Genomic DNA, 27,485 nt, shown 5'->3' with positions numbered 1-27,485 from the left:
CAGATTTCTTCTTCTCATAATATGGATATATCATAGTTTTTGGCCAACTACTGATGATATTTACATTATTAGGGCATTATGATATACTATGATTATATCTTCTTTCTTATGCAGTCTTTGTTTTTTTTCTTGAATTGTAAGAGCTTTCTTTTTTATTTGCTTATACACATACACACTCACATACACATATTTATTTGAACTGGGGATTGAATCCAGGGCATCTGGTATGCTAGACATGCGCTCTACCACTGAGCTATAGCCCCAGCCCATGAGTTGCCCAAACCCATCTGTTGGCTCTCTCCACCTACCCCTTTTTTTTTCTTGAGTTCTTCCTCTGCACTGGTTGCTTTTAGGCCAGCTACACAGTTTTCATCTTGGGACCAATCCTCCTTGCTTCTCTGTGTTTAATTCACTCTTACTTGGGTCTTGGGTCTTTTTCTTTTTTCTAAAATTACTCCTTTTTTTTTTTTCTGGAGCACATCTAATAGTTTTTAAGTAAGTATGCACTGCATATAATTTTGACAATTCTTTCAGAGCTGGATGCCTATATGATTTACTTTTCTACTTATGTTGTCTGGGGATACAATGCTAGGTTAAAAATTAGAATTTTTAAGGCAATATCCTCTAGTATCAGTATCCTGGATAGTTTCATGCCAGTCTGCTCTACACATTGTTGGAAACACAAAAATTAGAAAATCTTTGGACTTGAGTATCAAGGACTTTACATTTTAACTGAGCAAATAAGACATAATGATAACTAGGATAAAGTGTTGAGTTCCACCAAAGAGGTACAAATAGAATGTTAAGAGCATTCAGAATGAACATTCTGGGTTCAGCCAAAGAGATCAGGGCAGATGCTATGAAGTTATATATCCAGCCGAATGTTAACAGTATGGAAAGGAGAGTGGATAGTGAAGATGGAAAGTGTAGAGTATCTGTGGAGAACAGCTGACACTTTGGGAGTTTGTTGTGGTGTGTTTGGATATAAGGTTGGAAAGCTAAGTGTAGGTAAATTTGAAGAGATTTAAATGTCCTTATGATGATGATAAAATGATACTGACAATGATAGCTGACACTTATTGAACACTTAATATTTTCCAGTCACTCTTCCAAGTGTTTTCTATGAATTAACTCATTTAATAGGTGCTGTTATTGTTTCCATTTTATGGGGGAGTATGTTGAAAGTTACATAATTTGTTCTAAATCACATAGGGAAAGAATGGCAGAGCTAGGGTTGAATCCAGTCTGGCTGTAGATCGTATATTCTTAACTCTGCAATAGTGAACTTTAGTCTGTAGCCAGTGGGGGAGTTAGTAACTTTTCTCCTTTCCCTTTTTTAGTAATATAGGGAATTGGCCACAGTGGGTATGCCTGTAATTCCAGTAGCTCCGGAGACTGAGGCAGGAGGGTGGTAAGTTCAAAGCCACCCTCAGCAACTTAGCGAGGCCCTGTCTCAAAAATAAAAAAATTTAAAAAGGGTTGGGGCTGGAGTTGTGGCTCAGTGGTAGAGCACTTGCCTAGCATTTGCAAGGCACTGGGTTCGATTCTCAGCAACATATTAAAAAGTAAATAAAAAATAAAGGTATTGTGTCCATCTACAGCTAAAAATATTAAAAAAAAAAAAAAAAAAGGGCTGGGGATGTGGCCCAGTGGTTAAATGCCCTTGGGTTCAATCCCTGCTATTAAAAGAGAGAGAGGAGAGAGAGAGAGAGAGAGAGAGAGAGAGAGAGAGAGAGAGAAAGAGAGAAAGAGAAGAAATCTAGGAAGCCACTAATCAGAGCATCAGAGCTGTGATTTTGGAGGTTAAACTTGCAGTGTCTAGGTTAGGTTGGATTTGGGACAGAAATAGTGAATGCTATATAGCCATCATTAATAAGAATGAATATAGAGGGTTCTTGAGTGTATCTGAAGCAGAGGACTAAAGTAAAATGAAGTCATTTCACCTAACTCAATGTCAAATATTACATAATATTTTTTTTCCAAAAAATGAGCAAAATGGCAGGCAAAAAGAGAACCAAAAAGCAAATTTTTGTTCTATTTGAAATTTTGTTAAAGATTTCAAGGAGCATTAACTATAATTGATATTTGCCTACCTTGCTTAATTTGAAATAAGAAATTATAATTTTAATTATTAAGAATTTTTGTTTTAATATTATGAAAACAAAGTTTGTATGTTGAAAGAATAAGAATGGTGTTACTGTGAATATTAGAAATAAGTGGTTTTGTTGTCATTAATTTTATTTATCTTGCTACATGATTTCTAATTCTATAAAATTAGGTTTAGGTATATCTTACATTTGAGATTAAAGGTGTTTTTTAAATGCTTTGCATTTTGGTTATTGCTGCCATGCGGATGCAGGCGCACATTCAGGGGAGTTCATATATGGCTTGGAAAACTTTGTTTACAAGGACGTCAAGCCTGGTGGGTATGCATGATTAATTATATTCAACTATATACAAATATATTTTTATTCGTGCTTGTGTATAGTGAAGTCCATTTGACGGTGTGCCATCCTTTAGAAAAATATGGAAATGTAATTTATGTCTTCACCGTTTACCATCTTCCCTTTTCCCTACCTTCTGCATCCATCCATTCATTCATTCACTAAGTATTTGAGTGTCTTCTTGTGGCAAGTACATTGATGTCTAGGTTAGGTTAGATTTGGGACAGAAATAGTAAATGCTATATAGCCATCATTAATAAGAATGAATATAAAAGATTCTTGAGTGTATCTGAAGCAGGGGACTAAAGCCAGATATGCATGGGTATACAAACATGATTCACTGCTCTTGGGAATCTCTCAGTTTGATCTACATATGTCAATTTTGGACTGCCTTTTTTTCTGATACAGTAATAATTTCTGAATTAAGCAGTTCCTCTCTCCTACAGCAGTGATTTTCAAACTTTTAAAAAGCAATAAAGTGGATTTTGTTTTCAGAGGCGGGAGAGAACAAGACTTTAATCAGAACCTTGATAAGTACTTGTGTTTCTGCTCATATCCTTCTGGATTGTTCACCTTTGTAGTAACTCCAGAGACACCTCTAGACTACTGTCCTATTCAGCATATTGAGATTTGAAACTTCACAAAGGCAAAGTGAAGGCCATTTGCTTTAGGATTTATAGTAGGATTCTTTTATATACTAGGAAGTTGTCCAAATATAGCAATCATTTAAAAATTAATACTTTGATTTATTGAACTTTGTGTAAGTCTTCAGGAACTTTCTATATTAATTTAATGATGAATGAATGGCAAGTGCGTTTTATATTTTGTATTTTATTTATTTATATTTGGATTAGTCACATTTCTTTTTTAAAAATTTATTGATTTTTAAAAAAATAAACAACAGCAGAATGCATTACAAATTTTATTACACATATATAGCACATCTTTTCATATCTCTGGTTGTATATAAAGTATGTTGGCACCAATTCATGTCTTCATACATGTACTTTGGGTAATGATTTCCATCACATTCCATCATCCTTGCTAATCCCCTGCCCCCTCCCTTTCCCTCTAACTCCTCTGCCCTATTTAGAGTTCGTCTATTCCTCCCATGCTCCCCATCCCTACCCCAAGATGAATCAGCCTTCTTAAATCAGAGAAAACATTCGGCATTTGTTTTTTGGGGATTGGCTAACTTCACTTAGCATTATCTTCTCCAGCACCATCAATTTACCTGCAAATGCCATGATTTTATTTTCTTTTATTGCTGAGTAAAATTCCATTGTGTGCATATGCCACATTTTTTTTTATCCATTCATCTACTGAAGGGCATCTAGGTTGCCTCCACAGTTTAGCTATTGTGAATTTTGCTGCTATAAACATTGATGGGGCTGTGTCCCTGTAGTATGCTGTTTTTGAGTCCTTTGGGTATATATAGACTAGTAGAGCACTTGCCTAGCATTTGCAAGGCACTGGGTCAAATGGTGGTTTCATTCCCAGATTTCCAAGGAAACTCCATACTGCTTTGTATTTTGTATTTTAAACATTAAACATTCTGTTAGAGTTACATCTGCAACTATCGACTTCTTTAATATGTAGATTCATTTTGATAAATGGAAGAAGAATTTGCATGGCAGATTCACAGCATTAAGTACCTTGAAAGCAGTTTCCCTTCTAACATATTTACCCCTTTAATAAGTGTGTTTGACTATGTTGTCTTATAGTTACTTTAATATAAAAGATATCATGGAGATACATACTGTGTAATTTTGTAGGCTATAATTGAACCAGTTTTCTGTAGTCTGCTACTGTGTTTTCTGATCCTTTTAGAAGTAACCTACCCCTAACATATAAATGAATTCCAGTGACCCATTCAAATATCTTAACAAAATCTCTGGGCATTGTTAAAAAATAGCAGAACAAGGACACTTATAAAGGAAAACGTAATTAAGTTGCTAATTAATTCAGTTTCCTTTTTTTAAAAAAATCCTTCTTTTTAGTTATACATGACAGTAAAATGTATTTTGACATATCATACATACATGAAGTATAACTTCCTGTTCTTGCGGTTCTACATGATGTGGAGTTACACTGGTCATGTATTCATATATGGACCTAGGAAAGTTATATCAGATTCATTTTAGTATCTTTCCCATTCCTATCCCCCTATTGAAACTCTACCCATCCAGTGAACCTCCCCCCATCCAGTGAACCTTCATTCCTTCCTCTGCCCTTTTTAAAAGGTGCATTAGCATGGATTAAAATGAGGCTCAGAATGTTGGTGATTCTACAATGACAATAGTTAATTTTGTTTATGATATCTTCATTGGCTAGGATTTAATATATACTTCATAATCATTTCCTCTTTTTAGTTTCTGAGTGTATATTCTTTCCTCATTTGAATTTAGTTTTTTATTGTCATTGTTTCTGTTTTTCTTACCTTAGAGCGGTGGTTCTTGAAACAGTTTCATAATAATCCTATGACATTATTGGATTTTTAACTGTGCTGACATTTGCATTGCTTGTACAGAGGCAGAGGTTAATAAAATTGCTGGCTGCCTTAGTGTGATTCAAGACAGTACACCAGACTGTACTGGTAGTCATTATATTCTTCACTACCATCCACTCAGAGTACACAAAAACCAAAATAAATGTCAATTTTACTGAAAAACTTTCTTTATATATTAGGAAAAATTTAATATTAATGAACTTTAACTCTTGAGTGTATGTCTCTTTAGTATTCCATGAAACAAAAGAGAATAAAAACACTTCTGCACACAGAAGGATGTTGACTATCTCAAGGAAAAGAAGTTGCATTTGATTGAGTTATGAACTGAACTAGTTGCTTTTTTAAGAAGGTTATTTTTACTTGACAGAATGCTGTCATTCAGATTTGGATATGTGGTAGACACTTCAGCAAAACAACTTTAAGTAAAATCAACTAGTAATATTTGTTGCTAATGATAAAATTTGAGCTTTTTGAGGAGAAATTAGAACTTTAGAAAACTTGTATTTGTCACCTTGAGCTGGGCAGCTTCCCAGTCTTTAAAGACTTTCTGATGAGATTCATGCTGATCTTAACAAATGTGACTTCTGATGTTAAGTAATGAAATGATTCAATATTTGGAAGATTTGCCTAATTCAGTTAAGCAAAATTTCTGTATTAACAATGAATGATAAAAGGTCATGCATGTGTAAAAGGCTCATTTAAAATGTAAGATGGGCCATTGATTTTTTTTGGAGGAAAAATTCATTTACAAGGTTTCATATTCCATGATGGATCTACCTTTTACAAACTGCCATTTGTTGAATTTTGATGTCATGTTCGTAGATATGAAAAGGCCTTGAAAATACTCTTCCCTTTTCTGGTTGTATATCTGTAGTTAAATCAGACTTTAATAATATACTTCTCCAAAACCACATACCTCAACAGATTAAAGACAGAAGGTGGTATGTGAATCCAGCTGTCTTCTCCTAAGCCATATATTAAAGGGATTTGTAAGAAAGCAAAGTGATTATGAGTCTTCGTACTATAATTGCTTGGAAATATGTAATTATTTTTCTTAACTATATGCTATCTATGTGATGATGAAATGGTTTGTTGATTTTAATTGAATTAACAAAAATATTTTAAAAAATTCTCAATTTCTGGTATGGTAAATATGAATAGTTATAATCCATATAAACGAAAAGCACTTTAGAATCTTTAGGTTTTAAGTGTGACAAAGGGTTCCAAGATCAAGATATTTGGAAACTACTTTAGAGTATGATTGAGAATCATCATTTACTGTTCATCATATTTATTAGACTATTTCTTTAAAGAGCTATGCAGTGCTCAGCTTAGTTTTGAACCTATTTGGAAAGGTCTAACATGGTGCATCTAACATTGGATCAAAAACAGAACATAGGGATAGAACAAATGTGTAACTAGAAAGACGACAAGTTAGATCTGAAGAGAATCAGAATCTGTCTCTAAAAGCAATTCTAGCCAAATGAAATTGTTTTGGGGGGCTATTCTGATTTGTCCTTTTTCAAATGGTATTTCTTGGAGAACTCAGTCTCATAAATAAACTCAGTATGTTTAATTTATGACTGGAATAAAATTAGGGACTGTCCTTGTGGCAAAAAACAATGATATTAGAACTGTCCAGATTCTTTTTTTTTTTTAAAGAGAGAAGAGAGAAGAGAGGAGAGAGAGGAGAGAGAGAGAGAGAGAGAGAGAGAGAGAGAGAGAGAGAGAGAGAGAGAATTTTTTAATATTGATTTTTTTAGTTTTTGGTGGACACAACATCTTTATTTTATTTTTATGTGGTGCTTAGGATCGAACCCAGCGCCCCGCGCATGCCAGGCGAGCACGCAACTGCTTGAGCCACATCACCAGCCCTAGATTCTTTTATATATTTATTAAATATTTTTTTTCTTGAAACTCAGGTTTTAGTCTTGTAATTAGAATTTGATTCTTAACTTTACAGTAGAGAAGTTTGCAGGTATAAAGAACAAATTGGAAATTTCAAGCTAAATTTCACATGTATTCTCTGAAATTTAAATAATATTGAGTTTGTATTTTATTAGAATGTTTAAGTATAGATTTTAAAAATTCATTTGAACAGGTATATATTGTGTACTTTATGCCCAGACATTAATTAATCCCTGTCCTAAAGGAAGCTTCCTGCCTGGTGGCAAGAGAATTGTACAGATGCTTCAAATACAGTGTAATCATTGTTTATTGGAATTTTATATAAGATGCAGATCCTAGAGCTGCTTTGAGGAGTTTAAAAGGTTTCATAATAAGCAGCAGAGCTGGACCTGAGATTTGGAAACCTAGAAGTTTGCCTAGTAAAAAAATTCAGGAAAGGCAGCCCAAGTTTAGGGAACCATGTGTAGAAAGGCATTAGGCACTAGAAAGTATGGCTTGTTTTGGAAAGTTGAAGTATTTTTTTGGTAGTTTCTAGTACAAGGATGAATGGCAGGACCTTTTGTGCCATACCGATACTTTTTGATTTTATATGGCTGGCTTCAGAGAGCCTCTAAATGATTTTGAAGACGGGATTAACAATCTGTGAGTAATATTTTAGAAGACATTCTGGTAGCAGTGTGGAAGGACCTTAAATAGGAGATAAGGATGGAGATTAGAGGACAGGAGACCATTCAGAGATTGCCTCAGAGTTCTAGAAGTGACGCCTAGTAGGCAATTGAATATAAAGATTTGGAAATTGGGTAAGACAGGTGTTGGATAACACCAAAATACACTGAGGCAGTGCCAAATAAAAAGAGGATATAATTTTAAAGTAATAACAACTAATTTAAAAACAGTTCAATGTATAGTTTATGCTCTTATATTGTTTATATCTTTAATTAAATAATTTTGTTTTTGAAGTATAGCATCCAGAGGAGTTCATCTGTTGGCAACATACTCATTCATTTCATTTATGTTCCTTTTGTCATTATTACATTTCCAATATTTTGATTACAGACTCAAATTGAAATGAAACTTCGTATTGTAAAGTTATATATATTACAGAGATCATTGCAAATGGATAGTTTATCCAGTTTTTTTTATAATTTCACCTGCCAAATTATTTTGTAGATTAAAGTAGGTTATTCTTTACTGAAGAATGTTTTTCTAGACCAAAGAAAGTTTGTGAATCTGTGTTTGTATTAAAATAATAGATCAGTTTAGAATAAGGTAAAGTAAGTTGTACCAGAATTTGCTCTCAGGAAGAATTCTCTTATTTTCTTTTCTGTCCTCTTGTCTGCTAACATGAATTTTATCCTTTTCTCACTAAAATGCTTCCACTGAGAAGGACGTAAGCGTAAAAAGCACAAAAAACATTTTAAGAAACGTTTTAAAGGTCTTGATCGCTCAAAAGGTAGGTAAAAGTAGTTTTTATGCCATGTGTTGTTTATACACACTGCCACTTGATTTCTGTGTTGGAAGGCAAAATTAATGTTAGATTACAGTTTAACTTCAAAAGTAAGTTTTAAGTTGAAATGCATATTAAAATCTAAAATCTAAAAAAAAATAAAGACACTAGAATAGGCATAATTTCCATTGAGTAGTATCCTAGCTCTCCTTTGGTCATTGCTTGTAATGTATGTGTGAATTTCAATTCTTGAGCTTGTATTTTTCTATTTTTTAACAGATAAGCCAAAAGAAGCCAAAAAGGATACATTTTTGGAAAAATTGGCAACACAAGTAATAAAAAATGTACAAGTAAAAATCACAGATATTCACATTAAATATGAAGATGATGTAAGTTATTTCAGATTATTTGGTTTAAGATAGTAATTAGATATAATATTTAATGATTTCTTCATTTTTCATATAGGGATTACTTGTACCCAATTTAAATCTAAGATTGATTTCTGTCTTTGAAGTATGTTATCATATCTCCTGTGGTGGGCTGCTTTTATTTGCCATCTCCAGATGTAAATATAGCATAAAATTATCATGTGGATTGACCTCTATTTTTTTTAAAAAATTTGTTTTATGTGTTAATAATACTTATAATGTTAAATAACTACTTTTCTTTTTATATTGACAATAAAATTAGTTCCAAAAGGTGATGAAATAATCAGTGGTCATGGTAGTTGGCAGAAAGGGGTCTAAAACCCTCCTCACTTGACTACAGTCTTGTTCTCTTTACATTTCATATAGTTGAACTACTCACAGCTACTTACAATATATTTATAAACCAAACTTTACTTAAAACCAAAGGTTAATATCAGTTGATTAATAACTGTGTGTATGATTAGTTAAAATGAGATCCCTTGATCTTAATATGTATTGTTCTTTAAAAGTTTGAAACATATGAAAGAAGCCTTGAATTTTGTCATTGACCTAGGAAATTAGAAATGTTATTCCATCTCTTCTAAAAATGAATTTGCATTTTTATATTAAATTTGTCTTAAGTTTGAATTGAATTAAAGCAGTGTGGACATACTAGAGTTTATTTTCCTTCCCCAGTCCTCTGTATAACTTAGTATTTAGTAAGACACACTTGTAGTTTTTTTTTAAATTATATTTTATATTGATATTATCTTTTTGGTTTTAAGGTGTTATTAAAGTGAATTTTGTTAACAAACATTTAACAGAAATCTAACTTCTAATGTCCATGTTCATAACAAACTCAGGAAAATGTGCTCAGCACATCATGGAAGTAAAAGAATTATTGCTGAAACTATGTGGAGAAATGGGGACCCTTATACACTGTTGGTGGGAATATAAATTATACCTAATTTTGGAAAACTGTGGAGGTTTCCTTCAAAAATGAAAAATAGAATTACCATAAGATACAGCAGTTCTGTTTCTGGGTATATATTAAAAGAAATTGAAATAAGTATTTGGAAGAGATGTCAGCAGTTACATATTTATTCTAGTGCTATTCATAGTAGCTAAGATATGGAGCAATTGAAGTGCCTCTCAGTGGATAAAGGGAATGTTGTACACAGGAAATACTGTTCAGCCTTAAAAAAAGAAGGCAGTTTTGTCATTTGCAGCAATATGGATGGAACTGGAAATCATTACATTAAATGAAATAGGCTGTATTGAAAGACAAATACTGCAAGATAGATGGAATCTAAAAAAACTGAACTCAGAAGTAGAGAGTAAAAGGATGGTTTACAGAAATTGGGGACCGAAAGAGAAGAGGTGGGTCAGAGGGTACAGAGGTTTGGTTAGATAGGAGGACTAAGTTCTGGTATTCTGTTGTACTGTAAGTTTATTATAGTTAATAATAACAATGTATATTTCAAAATTATAAGAATAGATTTTAAATGTTCTCATCAGAAATAAACGGTAAGTATATGAAGTGGTGGGTATGTTAGTTACTTCGATTCTTACATATTGTACTCCATAAATATGTAATTTTTATTTGTCAATTAAAAAACAAAAACCTCCTAATGACATATTAGTGAATGGGAACATTAATTTGAATCTAAACTGAGCTGTCTCCTGACTGAATACAATTAGAAAGGTACATTATTTCTTTTTATTTAATTAAAAAATAGAGATGCACAAGAGTGGGATAAGTAACATCAATCATTTAAATTGCTGTCAGTGACCAAATGTATTAAAATAATTTAAAAGTAATGAAATTAAAAAGAACAAATGATTCTTGTATTTTATTTCTTTCAATGTGATTACCTTAATTATTGTATCTAGAAGGCTATGCGAAATATAGAATGTAAGAAATGGGAAAAATAAAATAATTTATCATAAAGATGCTCATTAAATAATTGCTGTAATTTTTTATACCTTTATTTAATTTATTTATTTTTATGTGGTGCTGAGGATCAAACCTAGTGCCTCACACATGCAAGGCAAGCTCTCTACCTTTGAGCCACAATCCCAGCCCCTAATTGCTGTAATTTTTAGGTAGTATATTAGCAACTGTGGAGTTGGGATTTGTTAAAGTTCCTTCTAAAATTGCAGCAAGTTGTTTTGAACCAGTCATCTTTTGGTGTAAAGATGAGTGTAGGAAAAAAGGAAAATGTTTTACTACAAATCCAGAGATCTGATATTAATGACAAAATCAGGCTCATAAAGCTGTAGTGCTTTTCCCTTAAGCCAGTGTGTATGTGCACACATCCTCTTTGACAAAGGTCCATGTGACAAAATTTGAGCTCCAGGTGGGTAGTTTAGAAAGCTATTCTTCCTCTCACCCTACTTTTCCAAATTTCTGTCAGAAGCAGATAGTTCTATGGCTTGAGCATCTTTGGGATGGCTCAGACAGTAAGCTGGACACACTGTGGTAGTTTAAGTAGTATGTATAAACAAAGCCATGATACTGAAGATCAGAAACAACAGCAGCTTCACATTGGTAGGTTTTGGGTGAAGTGATTGAGGAAATTAAATATTACAATCTAAGAGTTTTTCCTAATAAAGCATTTTTGAAATTTCCAGAAATTAAAGGTTTAAAAAGACAGTTCACATTTCCAAGTGTGAACATATTAAATGTTTTAAAAATTATTTAGAGGCAGTGTTATCTGTAGCACCTTGTTTTATGTATGAAGGACATCTTTAATGAGATAGAAGGACTGTCCTCTTTCAGCTATCTAGAGAAGAGTCTCTTTAGTCATAGTTACTGTATCCTCTTACTTTTTGTAAGAAAAAGACTTCCACTGGGAAATATTATTTTAGTATTGTACCTGTAAAATATTGATAATGCCACCCATATTATTCTTTCCTCTCCTTTCTTTTCCACACGTACAGTTGGGTTGTATGACTTGTTTGTAAACAGTTCCTCTGCTGACTATTGTAAAGGGTAGAGCATGGATTTGTCCTCACCATCGGTATATTTAAGTGTCCCTTTTCTTTGGTAGGTCACTGATCCAGAGCGGCCTCTTTCATTTGGTGTCACATTGGGAGAATTTAGTCTATTGGTAAGGAACGTGTAAATTATTATTTCAAAGTTACAAGCTGAATTGCCTAGAATCAAATATTACCACAGATAGATATTATAATTAAAAAAAATTTTAGACATCGATGGATCTTTATTTTATTTATTTATTTATGTGTGGTGCTGAAAATCAAACCCAGAGCCTCACATGTACTCTACCACTGAGCCACAACCCCAGCCCAAATATTAAAAATTTTATGAATTATCTTGATGTAGCTTTCTAAAAGTTTAACATTTTTAGTGATGCTGTTGCTACATTTTCTAATTATTTTGTCTTTCATTAACATATCAAAATATCAATATCAAATTATTTGAAAGGAATAAAATCTGTAATCTAAATATGTGAGAAAAGTTGGGTTAGACAAATTACTATTGAATTATGTACTCAAACTTGGTATTGGAGGGTGGTATAAGTGGAATACACCCCCCAAATAGCTTATACAAGTATAGGTGTATATGTGTGTGTGTGTGTGAGTGTGTGAGTTACATGGGGTTGTATGTAAAATTATTCATTTTGATAAAGTATTTTATAATGCAGTTTGCTTTTTCTCTTAAAAGTTCTTATGGGTAGAGAGTTATTCATATGAAGAATGGACATTCTTTTCATTATAGGCAATTAAATGATGGGAAACATGTTTTGGGACATATAAATGAAGGAAAATAGCTAGATTAGGTTTTTCTATGGAGGAAAAAATGTGGTTCACTTAAATACTTTCAAAATTAAGGGTAGTGAGCAATAAATCATACTGCTCACAGTTTGCCTGATGATTGGTTAAATGCAGAATGTTTCAGGAAGACATGAGAGGAAGAAAAATGGAAAGGTGGTGAACTGGCAGAGAAGCACAAGGACAGAATTAGGTGGCAACCTTAAGAATGATATGTGCATATAGAGAAGTACAGATTGATGTTGAGGCAAGAGCAACAAAGAAAAAGAGCTAGAGAAACAAAAGAAAGGGAGTCAGGAAGCTAGTGTTTCAGATACTGTTTATCCAAAAAGCACTTGAAGTAGCTTTTGATAAGGCATAGAAATATACAGTAATATCTCATAAAAGACCAGAATCTGAGTTCTGTGGTGATTGTTCCAGAAAACTTAGTCTAACAATAGTGGCCATAGGTGAGAACAATATTTAACTTCAGGTGTCTAACAGACAAAATAAAAAGTACAATATAGCATGTACTTCCTGTAGTCTAATGGGCAGAGTAGTGTGTGAGTGTAGTTTCCATAGTGTGTGCTGTTGTGCTCTCTGCGTCTTTGCTTAGACTCTTTGTACTGTTTTATTTGCCTGTTTTATTCTCTTTGTCTGCCTAGTGAGTCTACTCAGGTTTTAATGCATATATGAGTTATTCTCTTGTCTCTCTCATTCTTTTTTTTTTTTGTTGTTGTTGTTGTTGCTGTTCTCTCTTAGAATTTATCATTCCTTTTTTTTATGCTCCCCATTGCATTTTGTAAAAGACCTGTAACGTACTGTTATACTGGTTATATATATGTTGATCTCCTTCTAGGCTACATTTATTTAGTGATACAGTAGTACCTACCTTTTGGTGTTTTTATGATGATTAAATGAGGTACTTTATGTGTAACACTTGTTACATTTTTTTTTGGCTAAGCCACTTCAAGTACAAGTGATTATTATAATGACAATAACAGGAAACCTTCTACCTGCTTTTTATCCATGCCTTTATTTTCCCCTATTTTTCCAAGTACAATCTAACTTTTTAAAATCTAAAGTATTCTTCCCACCTCTTCTCAGGATCTCATCGTCCCCCTTATCCTCAAGAATCTATTCCTTCTTTCCTTCCTCCTTCTTTGCATCAATCTCCCTCTAGGACATTTCCTGAGTATTCAACTAACACTCTCTCCTACCCTCCCTGACTCTCCCCTCAGACTCCTTCTTGCAAGCATTTAAACACATTCAGATGTCTTCTGACACAATAAAAAGTCTTAACCATCCATTACCTCTCACAAGCTGTGTAACTACTGCCTTCCCTTTCTCTGCAGTCAGATCTTTTGAGAGTTTTCTACTTGTGCTAGCTTCTTTCCCCACTTTCCAATGATTCTCCCGCTGCTCCTCCATAGAAACCGTTGTTAGCAAGTTCATTAGTAATGCCCCTGCTGTTAAATAAGTCAGTATTGGCTTTGCCACCCTCAGTGTCTTCTGGAAACATGGTTGTGCTGATTTCCATACTGTCTTCCTACTTTACAGTCACTTTTTTTTTTTTTTAAAAATAATGTGTACCTTCTTACTAGTTCTAGTTCTCTGTTTTAATTCATATCCAGTTCTTTCCACAGTTCAGGCACATAGTAGCCCAATAATTATTTTCTGAATGAATAACTTCATTAAATTAGAACATCCTCAATTCTGTTTTTCATTGTCCTTTTGATTTGCTATGTAAATAGATAAAGAAGCCCCTAACTTCAGTAACATTTGTTAGATAGATGTCTTTTATTCCTACATTATTTTGCTAATCTTTACAAATAATAGAGAACTGTTGTGTGACATATCACATTTCACAGTTATTTTGTGTGTGTTTTTTTTAGACTACAAATGAACACTGGACTCCATGCATATTAAATGAAGCAGAAAAAATTATATACAAGGTATTATATTATCATTAGAATGTACATTTCTTTTTAGTTTCCTGGCTGTAAGTACTTGATATATTTTCTTGAAGAAACTTTGGTGGAACAGAATTTGCTATTGATGTGAATTAAGCCTAGAGTCTAGTTTTGGCTCTGCTTCATACTAACTACATGACCTAATATAATTGTTTACATACTCTGAAGTTTAGGTTCTTCACCTAACAAGTGAAGAAACTGGATAAAATATTTCTCAGTGGAATTTTAAGAAGCAACAAGTAATTGAGATATTATGAGATGTTACAGAAAAAATATCCTCCTGTTATTACTTATTAAAGTTCTAAGCTAAACGTAATTAAACAGGTGTATTTCAGTTTGTTTTAAACTACAGGACTTATAGTACTTTAAATATGCTAATAAACACTGTGTATCTCCAATAAGGATCTGTATTTAATCCGTAGCTTTTTCTGTCTTGTTAATCATGGAATCTCCTCCAGCATCCTCTTCTGGAAATAGCCATTGGTATTTGCCGGAGGGATCATGTCTTTCTTTTTAAACAAAATACTTATCAGGTCTGTTAAATGCTAAATTTCCAATAAATATTTGATAATTGAGTCTCTTGGAAATTGTGCTCTTGGAAGTCCAATTTAGCAAATAGTATACTTACAAATAAAGTCTATGTATATATTTTGCCTCATTTTTGCATTACTTTATTTCCTTTAAAAGTTGAAAGTTGCAGCTGGGTAATTCTGGAGTAGTGAACATGAGAATAATCTTATGTTGATTTATGATTTCATTTTGTTTGTTGCTTTGACCTCTTTCGTTTTTGTTTTATAGCTTATACGGCTGGATAGTCTTAGTGCTTACTGGAATGTAAACTGCTGCATGTCTTACCATGGATCAAGGGAGCAGATCTTGGTAATTTCAAATCATTCCTGGAAAAATAACCTACATTCTCTAAGTGTGTTTAATAAAACAGGTTCTTAATGACGACAGAATACCAGTCATTTGTTTAACTGGTACATCACTAAATGTGAAAAACATTTTTTGAAATTCACTGTGTGTCTTCAAAAAAACACTTTTGATTTTGAGGGTATTTGCAAAATCATTCAGTAGATGGTGATGTGAGAATCAAGGTAAAAAACTTCATTATGGTCTTTTGGTGGTATTCCTGTTACATCGAGGTATTTCATATGAGAATGATTAAGAGTATTAGTAAGAAAGAAGGTAACTTTCAGATCTAAAGCGTATATCCTTGGCCAGTATTTTTAGCATTTGCGATGTTTTCCTGAAAAGTGAGAGATTAATTCAGTGCTTCAGTGTGCTAAGCCAATCTTAATTATGTTTCTTTACTTAGGGGAGAAAGGAATACCAGTTAAATTTTCTGAACTAGTAAATTTCAAGGCTCTATCTCTTTTTCTTAAAGATATAAAAGAGATAATTTGCTTTTGACTAGAAATTTATGGATGTATTTGTATTTGTTTCCAAAGATGTAGAGGAACATAGTATTATGATGTTTCTAGATATTTAGAATGTTTAAAAATTATCTACTTCTTTATCTTTATACTAAAAAATATACCTGTAAATAATGTTTATATTTTTCTCATGAACTCATAGTTACAAAGAAGAATCAGATACCTATGTAAGAACCAAATTGTTTTCTGTTATGTGTCACTGCATATGTGTACATTTTATTTTTCATTTAATTCAGATTTTTTGTTTAGGATCAGTTGAAAAATGAAATTCTTACCAGTAGAAATATACCCCCGAACCATCAGTATAGTAAGTAATGATTATAATTTATTTCATATTATAGGAACAAACATGTAATTAAATACTTTAACATACCTTTTAAAAAACTACTTTGACAAATAGAGCATGTTAATTTTATACCTTACTGTTATGATACAACATATTTGGATTACAACTAATTATTTGGGCCTAGATCATAATATGGATGCCAGTGGAAAATGGGAGGGATGGGCAGTGTAGCTGCAGTTCACTCTGTGCAGCCAGCCTTCTTTGACCAGCATGTTTTCTTCCTGGCTTGACATTGAATTATTTTTGTTTTAGGGCTTTACTCCGTACCCATTGTTTTTGCTTCCTCTCCTCCTTTCCTTCTTTAAAAGCCTCTGAGGTCTGGGTATTCAGAAAAATAACCTACATTCTCTAAGTGTGTTTAATAAAAACGGTTCTTAATGACGACCGGATACCAGTCATTTGTTTAACTGGTACATCACTAAGTCAGAAGTGTGAAAAACATTTTTTGAAATCCCTAGCATATCACTGTTGTGGTGTTAAGATAAACCAACCACTCTAGACATTGTTTTAAGTGAACTACTTTTTTCTGTTTCTTGGCAGCCTCACTTTTATTTTAGAAATAGGTCTCTGAGAAACCTGCCTGCTTGTTTACTACTTCTCTATCCAATTTTTTCCCCCCATTTCAGTTTCATTCTAAAGCTATCAGTTTGCTTTTATTTAGTGTACTCCTTTATGATTGCCCTCAGCTTTTGTATTCATGTCCTTTCATATTCCATATTATTCTCTTCACTATTATTTTCTTCAGGTTCTGTTGTAGTTAATTGCCATTGGATGTTGGGACTTAGAGTCTCTGTTTATAGACTTCTCTATTTAATAACAAATGTTTTCAAGTACTGACAGTTTGTGAGAACATTTAGTTTCATCAATAAAATAACTGGTTCAGAAAAATCTACAACTTTATTCTTAGGTTTTTGTAAATAGCCTGTTAGTTAAGTTGTTTATACACGATGAAAATTGTAATTATCATACATGGTCACAACTTACATAGTTTTAAGGCTGTCCGGTTAAAATTTATTACCATACTTTGCTCTACATCTACCTTAATATACCTTTTAATATGATTACTCAATTCAAGAATATTTTCTTTTGTTAACTCTAAGATTATATATGTAATGACCATTTTGAGAATCATGAAGTGGTAACGTTTTTCCTGGGATGATTTTATTTACGATTCTGTTCCAAAATTCTGCCACTGATTATTTAATTACATTTTATTTCCTTCCCTATATTGGTATTTTTAATGAATAATAAAGTCATTAAACATCTTGTAGCAAGGAAGAGAAACCTAATTTTATACAGATTAGCTGTGTTTTGAACATTTCTTAACTAGAAATATAGGATTCCAATTTCTTTGCAGATTCTACTTTAATCATAGAGCTTGACAGTTGGTAGTATGCAGATGAGTAGGTGCGTAAATATTTTTGCTAGTGATTTTGTTATATATACATATGTATGTTTATTTCAGAGTTCTCATAATTATTTACAGTAATTTATATGCAAGAGCATATAAACATCTTATTTAAGTCTTCCCATGTGATTTAAGTTTTCCAGCCAATATCTGCCTCTGCGAAACTTTACATGAATCCTTATGCAGAAATAGAACTCAAAACACCCAAACTGGATTGCAACATAGAAGTCCAAAATATTGCCATTGAACTAACTAAGCCCCAGGTAAGATTCAGTGGGACACTTTTAGCTTTGATTAGTCTTATTGAGTCTTGATTGCTTTTATCCTTTGCAGTTGTTCTTTCTCTATAATTGTCTGGTGGTTCTTGTGGTTCATTATGTTGAGATTGGAAGCTTCAAAAAAAATTTTTTTTAAAGGAAAAAAACCTTCAAATTTAAGAAATATTTTTCTTTATCTGATCTTTTCCTAAATCTTAGAAATTGTATCAAACTAGACAATGGAAATGACATTATTTCCATTTAATTCACAGTTGGTAGAACATTTTAATGTGTTTTTTCCCTTCACAGTTTTTAATAGCAGACACTGTTTATAATAAATATTGTTTCTTTATTTTTAGAACAGCTATGAGGGCAACTCTTTCCTTCTATGTTTCCTAAATGTAGTTATATGCCCAGAGGGTTTGGATAGCACACTTGAAAAAATAAACTGAAAGGAAGACTGGAGATTTCACTATGGCAATTTTAGCCCAGGGCTGTCCAATAAATACAATGAAGTTTGCTTTTGTAATTTTAGATTTTCTAGTAGTTATATTAGCAAAATAAAAAGAAAATTATGAAATTAACTTTAATGATCCATCTTATTTAACCTATCATTTCCAAAATATCATTTCAAAATGTTATCAACATAGAAAATTGTGATGATGTTATATCTTTCCCTCCCCTTAAGTCTAAAATCTATGATATATTTTACACTTTAAGTACATTTAAGTTCAGACTAGACATATTTCAAGCACTGAAGGGTCACATTTATAGGTAATCCCTAGAATTGCATTAGGAAAAATGAGAGAGGAAGAAGCTAGACTTGCATGTTTCTCTAGCCTGAAGACATGTTATCCACTCTTGTGCCTGTATTTCGCTTCAGGTGAATTGTTTGTCAGATCCACACAGTATTGCTGAATTAGTGGGTGAGATGGGCAATTAAATAGCTTTATCTTTTCAATAGTTTTCTAAAGCATTTTGAAAATCAACTCTTACATGGCTATTACTGAAATGATGTACCAATGGAAAAACACGTTATTTTAAAAATATTATTTCATATTAGCAGTTACAGGCAGAATATCTCATTATTTTTGAGTATATTTTACATTTTAACATATCTAAAAGTAGGATACTTATTGTTGGTGATGTGAAAGTTTAATTGGCAACACTTTTTTTTGTAGTGAAGTCTAAAAATTACGTTACAGTGTATAAATGATATTATCTTAAATTTTATTAAATATAGTGTATTATTTTATTTTGATATCAGAGACTGAACCCAGAGGTGCTCACCCACACTGAGCCTCATCCCCAGCCCTTTTTTTATTTTTTATTTTGAGACAGGGTCTCTCTAAGTTGCTTAGGGTCTTGCTAAGATGCTGAGGCTGGCTTTGAACTTGTAATCCTCCTGCATCAGCCTCTGGAGCTGCTAGGATGACAGAGATGTTCCAATAATAGTGTACTTTTGACAATATAGTGCATTTTTGAGTTTCCAGGCAACATTGTTTTGGAATCTTGGTAGACTGAAAAATAGAATAAAATCTGGTCTTTATTCATATGTGCAATGTAAAAATATAATTCTGTTTTTGTTTTAATAGTACTTAAGTATGATTGACCTTTTGGAGTCAGTGGATTATATGGTTAGAAATGCCCCTTACAGGAAATACAAACCTTATTTACCACTTCATACCAACAGTCGACAGTGGTAAGTTAGATTTTGTTTATTTTATGAGATACATAAAATATGTTAGGGATTAAATTAAGAGACCTTTAAAACCATGTAGTCCAGCCACTTTTAAAAAGGAACATATAGAAGGAGATGTCTTTGTTAATTTTTCCTAAACACATCCTCTTGTATTCTTGCTCCTAGATTTCCAAATTTTAACTTAGCATTCAGGACTTTCAGTGTTTCAGAAAAATCTTTAGTCATCACCATGGACTCAGTATGATAAACATGCTGGCATACAGTCATGTGTACTTTAACATTAGGATATATTGTGAAAAATGCAACCCTAAGTACTTTTGTTGTTGTGTGACTATCAGGAGTGTACTTTTACATGAACTAAATCAGTTGTGATGTCACTAGGTGATAACAATCGTGGGACCACCAGGGTTAATATGGTCTGTTGCTTACCAAAAAGTTATTCCACAGAACCTGACTGTACTGTTTTCCATGGTATATGTCATTTTGTGCCTTTATGATTTTGCTTTGCCATATTGCTTTCCTGGAGGGTTTTTTAATTTAATCTATTTGAGAATTTATTGAGGACTGGCACTGTTATACTGAGCTCTTACTGAAAGATAGTAAAGAAGAACAAAAATTTTAACAGTGTAGGAAGATGGGAGAGAAAAAATAAGGGGGAGAGAGAAGGGAGAAACTGTTTCCCTGCTCTTTCTTAAAACTTTAAATGGCTACTAATAAATTTTGATTTTTAGGTGGAAATATGCAATTAATTCTGTTCTTGAAGTTCACATAAGAAGATATACACGAATGTGGTCATGGAGTAACATAAAAAAGCACAGGCAGTTGCTTCAGAGTTATAAAAGTGTCTACAAAAGCAAGCTAACCCAGACCAAAGTATCAGAAGAAATACAGAAACAAATTCAGGTATAGTTTACATATAGTAGAGAGAATTATTTTAAAACTCACCCTTTAATATTAATTTTAATGAGTATATAATTTTAAAAAGAACAGAACTCATCTCTTTGAGAGAGAATTTTATAAGAAAATGTATTTATTCTTTTAAACTATCCCCCCTTCTAATAACAAATAAAATAAAATTATTGCAACCAGTGTGAGGAAATGTGTCTGTTTTTTATTATAATACTTAGAAGATAATTATCAAACCTATTTAACTATATGTTTATTAGCTAGTTATGTCTGGTTTGTTAGTGAAAGTGCCATAGTCAGATGGTAGTAACTTTCCTAAGAGTTCTGAGTCTTACTAAAAAATAGCCTTTTCTCCATGAAAAAGGAGTTGTCTTAGTTACCCCCTATTAAAAGAAAACACACTCCAAGTACATAATTTGCTCAATATGATCTGATTTAGATTATAGAAGTTTCTACCTCTGATTCATAATGTGAAGAATGAATTGAATTCCTATTATTCTGAGATATTTGACAGTCACTAATATGACATATTAGAAAAAAAAAACATGAGATTGAAGTCAAGTATTTGAATATTTATCCAGTGTTCTGCTCATGGACACAAATTTCTTACCCTCTCAAGTCTAGTGTTCTCGTACATAAAATGGAAATAATATCTGTTCTACAGAGTTGTAAGAATTACAATAGAAAAATACATGAATCACTGGGAATACAGTTTATCCATTAGATGTTAGATTTTACCTACACACTTTCATATAAATTCTGCAAATCATTTTATCCCTTAGTCTACTTATTAACTTGGAGAATTTGCATCCTTAAATTTTGTGATTATAATGATACCTTTAGTACAATGGTTGCAAAATAATATACAGTATGGGAGAGTAAGAAGGAAGAATCATAAAGTTAATAGTAAAACAAATCACCTTAAATAATCTTATTTCCATGTGCATTTTTGGATATCTGTGAATTGCAGTGGTCCCACAGAAAAATTCTGTATGTAATGAGGACTTACTTTCTTGGAAAATTCATTTCTGTTATTGTATAAATTAAAAAATTTAAAAACCTCATGTACATTCCAATTTATACTCTCATTGCATCACAAGTACTGATAATGGACTAGATGAACCTCGAAATCAAAGAAGAAAATAATTTTTCATCTGTTGAGTATTTTCTTTGTTTGAAATTGTCTCTTTCTCTTATAGGACTTGGAGAAGACTCTGGATGTTTTTAACATAATTTTAGCAAGGCAACAAGCACAAGTTGAGGTAATCAGTTTTATTAGTTGATTTATGTTAATATCATTCCTTTCATCCTAGGATAAAGAAGTCTAAGTTTTATGGGAAGCAGTTGAGATTTATGCATATGGGAATAGAGATTAAAGTTTTTTTTGCATACTTTAGTCTCATGAAAAAACTAAGTGGGAGTACTGGCAAAAATCAATAATATGAAGCAGGGAAATCTTTAAAACATTTATAACTAAAATTTTGAAAAACCTCAAAAACAAAGTAAATACAAGTCACTCTTCATCCTGGCAACTTAAAGTGCTGCTGCCAACATTTTTACTTGTAGACTTTCAAGTTTTTTTCCCATATCTACTTATTTTTGCCTTTTATGACCTATTTCTTTCATTTTTTCTTTTGTTTTCCCTTGTTTCTTCTTTTCTCCTTTTGCCCCTATTATTTCTTCTCTTTTATTTTCCTTTGTTCTCTTTCTTCCCCAAATTGGAATTGATCTGTTTATAATGGTTCATAGTTGCTTATTAATTGGTACATTGTCCCATGTCATTTCTGGATTTTCTTGGTATTAAAAATAAATGACATATTCATACATCTCATCATAGAAAAGTTAGAAAGTATATAGATCAACAGAAGAAAATAGAGACGCTTATTATCACATATATTACTTTATACACAAAAGGTAATTGCTCTTCAGATCTTTCTGTGTATCCTTTGAGTCTTTTTATAGAGAAAAAATTTTACCTTAGAAAAATTTTACTTGAAATTTTAACTATATTGCTAATATAGTGCAGCCTTGTCAAAATGCTGTCAATAGGTATAGAAAAGAAATTAATAGGGGGAACTGTAAATTAACCTAATCATACCCATGAGCATTGTTTAAGAAGGAATTGACTTTCTTGACTGTTTCACTCTAATGTTGTGATAAAAAATTGACTGTTGATGTACCTGAAACTGAAGAGGGAATTTATCCTTGAATCCATTTTTAATTTTTTTTTAGGTGATTCGGTCAGGACAAAAATTAAGGAAAAAATCTGACACAGGCGAGAAACGTGGAGGCTGGTTTAGTGGGTTTTGGGGCAAAAAGGAGTCTAAGAAAAAAGATGAAGAATCATTAATTCCTGAAAGTAAGTTCCAAGTCAGGTAATTTGTTATAATCCAGTAAAAAATACCAAACCAAAACAACAACAACAACAAAAAAAAAATATGCAGATTACACTTTAGCCCGTTGAATTTTATTTTTAAATACTTTCAAATAAGATCAGCTCTGTACAGTAAACTACAAGCAAATAAGGCAGATTAGATACATAATGTTTAAATTTAGAGATCTCAACATTTAGCATTCATAGTTACCTTTTACATGAATGTTTAATGATAAGTTTCAAGATTCTTAGAGAATTTAAAAATCTTTAAACGAGAACTGAATTTTCTTAACAGCATCTTTTTGCTTTTTAATGTAAATAGACAAATACAGGATCTTTGTTTTGATTAGTCAAAGTAGAATGCTAGAGGAAATTACCTAGCTGACTTTGTTGTAGCATCTGAGTCTGTTGATTTCAGGACACTTATTAGTTTGGTTTGACTTCTTGATTATATCTGGAAAACTGAAGCAATTAATTTCTTAAATTATTATCATTTCTTTGTAGCTATTGATGACCTTATGACTCCAGAGGAAAAAGATAAACTCTTCACTGCTATAGGTTATAGTGAGAGCACCCACAACTTAACTTTACCTAAGCAGGTAATTAGTTAGGTGTCTTAAGAGGTGTTTTGTTTCATTTTATTATATTACCTTGAATTGAGTTATGTAATTTATTGGCGTTTTAAGTAATTAATGAAAATATGTCATTATTAATTTCTACTTTAATTGTTAAATTCTTCAGGTCAGGTCTTATCAATTAAAATTCTCTCTTCAATTTTAGATTTAGTTGCTATTGTGAATGGGAGAATAATCTGATAAAAATGCCTTTCTATAGTGTTAAACTGAGTCTTTCAAATTTTTTTATTGTGATATATAACATATGTAGATACAGCATATTCAAAGTCAGAATGTTCTCCTGCTTATTTGATTGATTAGAAAGGGAAAAGGTATGTAATTACTATTAGTGTCAAGATTTACAAAATTGCCACCATCATAGACACCCCTACATCTTCCCATCATTGCTTCTTCAACAATAACGGTTATCATGATTTTTATGGTAACTGCGTCTTTGATGTCTTTTTGTTTTCTACTATAAACACTGTGATTTTACTTTGAACATTTTTATCTTTCTGTGAAGGGCCTCATAAAATATGTATTCTTTTGTGTCTGGCTTTGTTGTTGTGAGATCATCCCCCCATTTATTTATTTTTTATTTATTTATTTATTTAAAAAATTTAGTTGCTCAAGACAATACAATGATCTTGACATATCATACATTTGATTCAAAAGGGGTATGAATTCTCATTTTTCCATGTGTACAGATTGCAGGATCACATTGGTTATACAGCCACGTATATACATACAGCAATACTAGTGTCTGTTGTATTCTGCTGCCCTCCCCATCCCCCCTCCCTCCCCCTCCCATCACCTCTCTCTACCCAATGTACTGTGACACATTTCTCTCTCTTTTTTTTCTTCCCCCTCACACCATCATATATGTATTTTGTATAACAATGAGGGTCTCCTTCCATCTTCCGTGCAATTCCCCTTCTCCCTCCCATTCCCTCCCACCTCTCTTCCCTGTTTAGTGGTAATCTTCTTCTCATGCTCTTCCTCCCTACTCTGTTTTGAGTCATCCCCCCTTACATCAGAGAAGACATTTGGCATTTGTTTTTTAGGGATTGGCTAACTTCACTTAGTATAATCTGCTCTAATGCCATCCATTTCCCTGCAAATGCCATGATCTTGTTATTTTTTAGTGCTGAGTAATATTCCATTGTGTATAAATGCCACATTTTTTTTTAATCCATTTATCTATTGAAGGGCATCTAGGTTGGTTCCACAGTCTAGCTATTGTGAATGGTGCTGCTATGAACATTGATGTAGCTGTGTCCCTGTAGTATGCTCTTTTTAGATCTTTTGGGTATAATCTGAGAAGGGAAATAGCTGGGTCAAATGGTGGTTCCATTCCCAGCTTTCCAAGGAATCTCCATACTGCTTTCCAAATTGGCTGTACCAATTTGCAGTCCCACCAGCAATATACAAGTGTATCTTTTTCCCCACATCCTCGCCAGCACTTGTTGTTGTTTGACTTCATAAGGGCTGCCATTCTTACTGGAATGAGATGGCATCTAGAGTGGTTTTAATTTGCATTTCTCTGATTGCTAGAGATGGTGAGCATTTTTTCATGTAATTGTTGATTGATTGTATATCCTCCTCTGAGAAGTGTCTATTCAGATCCTTGGCCCATTTGTTGATTGGGTTATTTGTTTTAAAGTTGTTTAACTTTTTGAGTTCTTTGTATACTCTGGAGATTAGAACTCTGTCTGAAGTGTGAGGGGTAAAAATTTGTTCCCAGGATGTAGGCTCCCTATTTACCTCACTTATTATTTCTCTTGCTGAGAGAAAACTTTTTAGTTTGAATATGTCCCATTTGTTGATTCTTGATTTTAACTCTTGTGCTATAGGTGTCCTATTAAGGAATTTGGAGCCTGACCCCACGAGATGGAGATTAGGGCCAACTTTTTCTTCTATTAGACGCAGAGTCTCTGGTTTGATTCCTAGCTCCTTGATCCATTTTGAGTTAACTTTTGTGCATGGTGAGATAAAGGGATTCAATTTCATTTTGTTGCATATGGATTTCCACTTCTCCCAGCACCATTTGTTGAAGATGCTATCCTTTCTCCATTGCATGCTTTTAGCACCTTTGTCTAATATAAGGTAGTTGTAATTTTGTGGATTGGTCTCTGTGTCCTCTATTCTGTACCATTGGTCTACCTGCCTGTTTTGGTACCAGTACCATGCTGTTTTTGTTACTATTGCTCTGTAGTATAGTTTAAAATTTGGTATCTCTATACCACCTGTTTCACTCTTCCTGCTTAGAATTGTTTTAGCTATTCTGGGTATTTTATTTTTCCATATGAATTTCATGATTGCTTTTTCTATTTCTGCGAGGAATGCCATTGGGATTTTGATTGGCATTGCATTAAACCTATAGAGTACTTTGGTAATATGGCCATTTTAATGATATTAATTCTGCCTATCCATGAACAAAGTATATCTTTCCATCTTTTAAGGTCTTCTTCTATTTCTCTCTTTAGGGTTCTGTAGTTTTCATTGTATAGGTGTTTCACTTCTTTTGTTAGGTTGATTACCAAGTATTTTAATTTTTTTGAGGATATTGTGAATGGGGTGGTTGTCCTCATTTCCATTTCAGAGTATTTGTCACTGATATACAGGAATGCCTTTGATTTATGTGTGTTGATTTTATATCCTGCCACTTTGCTGAATTCATTTATTAATTCTAGTAGTTTTTTTGTAGACCCTTTTGGGTCTTCTAGGTATAGAATCATGTTTTCCGCAAATAGTGCTAATTTAAGTTCTTCTTTTCCTATCTTTATGCCTTTAATTTCTTTCATCTGTCGAATTGTTCTGGCCAGTGTTTCGAGAACTATATTGAATAGAAGTGGTGAGAGAGGGCATCCCTGTCTTGTTCCAGATTTTAGAGGGAATGCCTTCAATTTTTCTCCGTTTAGAATGATGCTAGCCTGAGGCTTAGTATGAATAGCTTTTACAATGTTGAGGTAAATTTCTGTTATCCTTAGTTTTTCGAGTGTTTTGAACATAAAGGGATGCTGTATTTTGTTGAATGCTTTTTCTGCGTCTATCGAGATGATCATTTGGTTCTTATCTTTAAGTCTATTGATGTGGTGAATTACATTTATTGATTTCCATATATTAAACCAGGGATGAATCCTACTTGATCATGGTGCACAATCTTTTTGGTATGTTTTTGTATCTGATTTGCCAGAATTTTATTGAGGATTTTTGCATCTATGTTCATTAGAAATATTGGTCTGTAGTTTTCTTTCTTTCAAGTGTCTTTGTCTGGTTTAGGAATCAGGGTGATGTTAGCCTTGTAGAATGAATTTGGAAGTACTCCCTCTTTTTCTATTTCCTGAAATAGCTTGAAAAGTATTGGTATTAGTTCTTCTTTAAAGGTTTTGTAAAAGTCTGCTGTATACCCATCGGGTCCTGGGCTTTTCTTGGTTGGTAGTCTTTTGATGGCTTCTTCTATTTCCTCAATTGACATTGTTCTGTTTAGGTTGTGCATATCCTCCTTTCTCAATCTGGGCAGATCATATGACTTAAGAAATTTATAGATGCCTTCACTGTTTTCTATTTTATTGGAGTATAAGATTTCAAAATAATTTCTAATTATCTTCTATATTTCTATAGTGTCTGTTGTGATATTGCCTTTTTCATCCCGTATGCTAGTAATTTGAGTTTTCTGTCTTCTTCTCTTCGTTAGCATGGCTAAGGGTCTGTCGATCTTATTTATTTTTTCAAAGAACCAACTTTTAGTTTTGTCAATTTTTTCAATTGTTTCTTTTATTTTGATTTCATTGATTTCAGCTCTGATTTTAATTATTTCTTGCTTACTACTGCATTTGCTGTTGTTTTGCTCTTCTTTTTCTAGGGCTTTGAGATGAAGTGTGAGATAATTTATTTGTTGGTTTTTTTCTTTTTTTTTGAGGAATGAACTCCAAGCAATGAATTTTCCTCTTAGGACTGCTTTCATTGTGTCCTGTAGA

The 27,485-nt window shown here is 32.6% G+C and overlaps 1 protein-coding gene across 2 annotated transcripts in view; it reads left to right on the top strand.

Moving 5' to 3' along the window:
* Vps13c (vacuolar protein sorting 13 homolog C) overlaps nt 1-27,485 on the top strand; it is a 196,215-nt gene that overhangs the window by 26,683 nt on the left and 142,047 nt on the right. For both annotated transcript variants that reach the window (XM_027925076.3, XM_027925084.2), the window contains exons 6-16: nt 8,588-8,697; nt 11,769-11,828; nt 14,385-14,444; nt 15,261-15,341; nt 16,148-16,205; nt 17,788-17,915; nt 19,505-19,611; nt 20,343-20,514; nt 21,717-21,779; nt 22,750-22,876; nt 23,396-23,490. In XM_027925076.3, the coding sequence (XP_027780877.2) occupies nt 8,588-8,697; nt 11,769-11,828; nt 14,385-14,444; nt 15,261-15,341; nt 16,148-16,205; nt 17,788-17,915; nt 19,505-19,611; nt 20,343-20,514; nt 21,717-21,779; nt 22,750-22,876; nt 23,396-23,490 (1,061 nt within the window). The remainder of the gene's footprint in view (nt 1-8,587; nt 8,698-11,768; nt 11,829-14,384; nt 14,445-15,260; nt 15,342-16,147; nt 16,206-17,787; nt 17,916-19,504; nt 19,612-20,342; nt 20,515-21,716; nt 21,780-22,749; nt 22,877-23,395; nt 23,491-27,485) is intronic.

This window comes from Marmota flaviventris, chromosome 2 (assembly GCF_047511675.1).
Source record: "Marmota flaviventris isolate mMarFla1 chromosome 2, mMarFla1.hap1, whole genome shotgun sequence".
In the NCBI taxonomy this organism is placed as follows: domain Eukaryota; kingdom Metazoa; phylum Chordata; class Mammalia; order Rodentia; family Sciuridae; genus Marmota; species Marmota flaviventris.
This window is presented reverse-complemented; position numbering and strand designations above follow the sequence as displayed.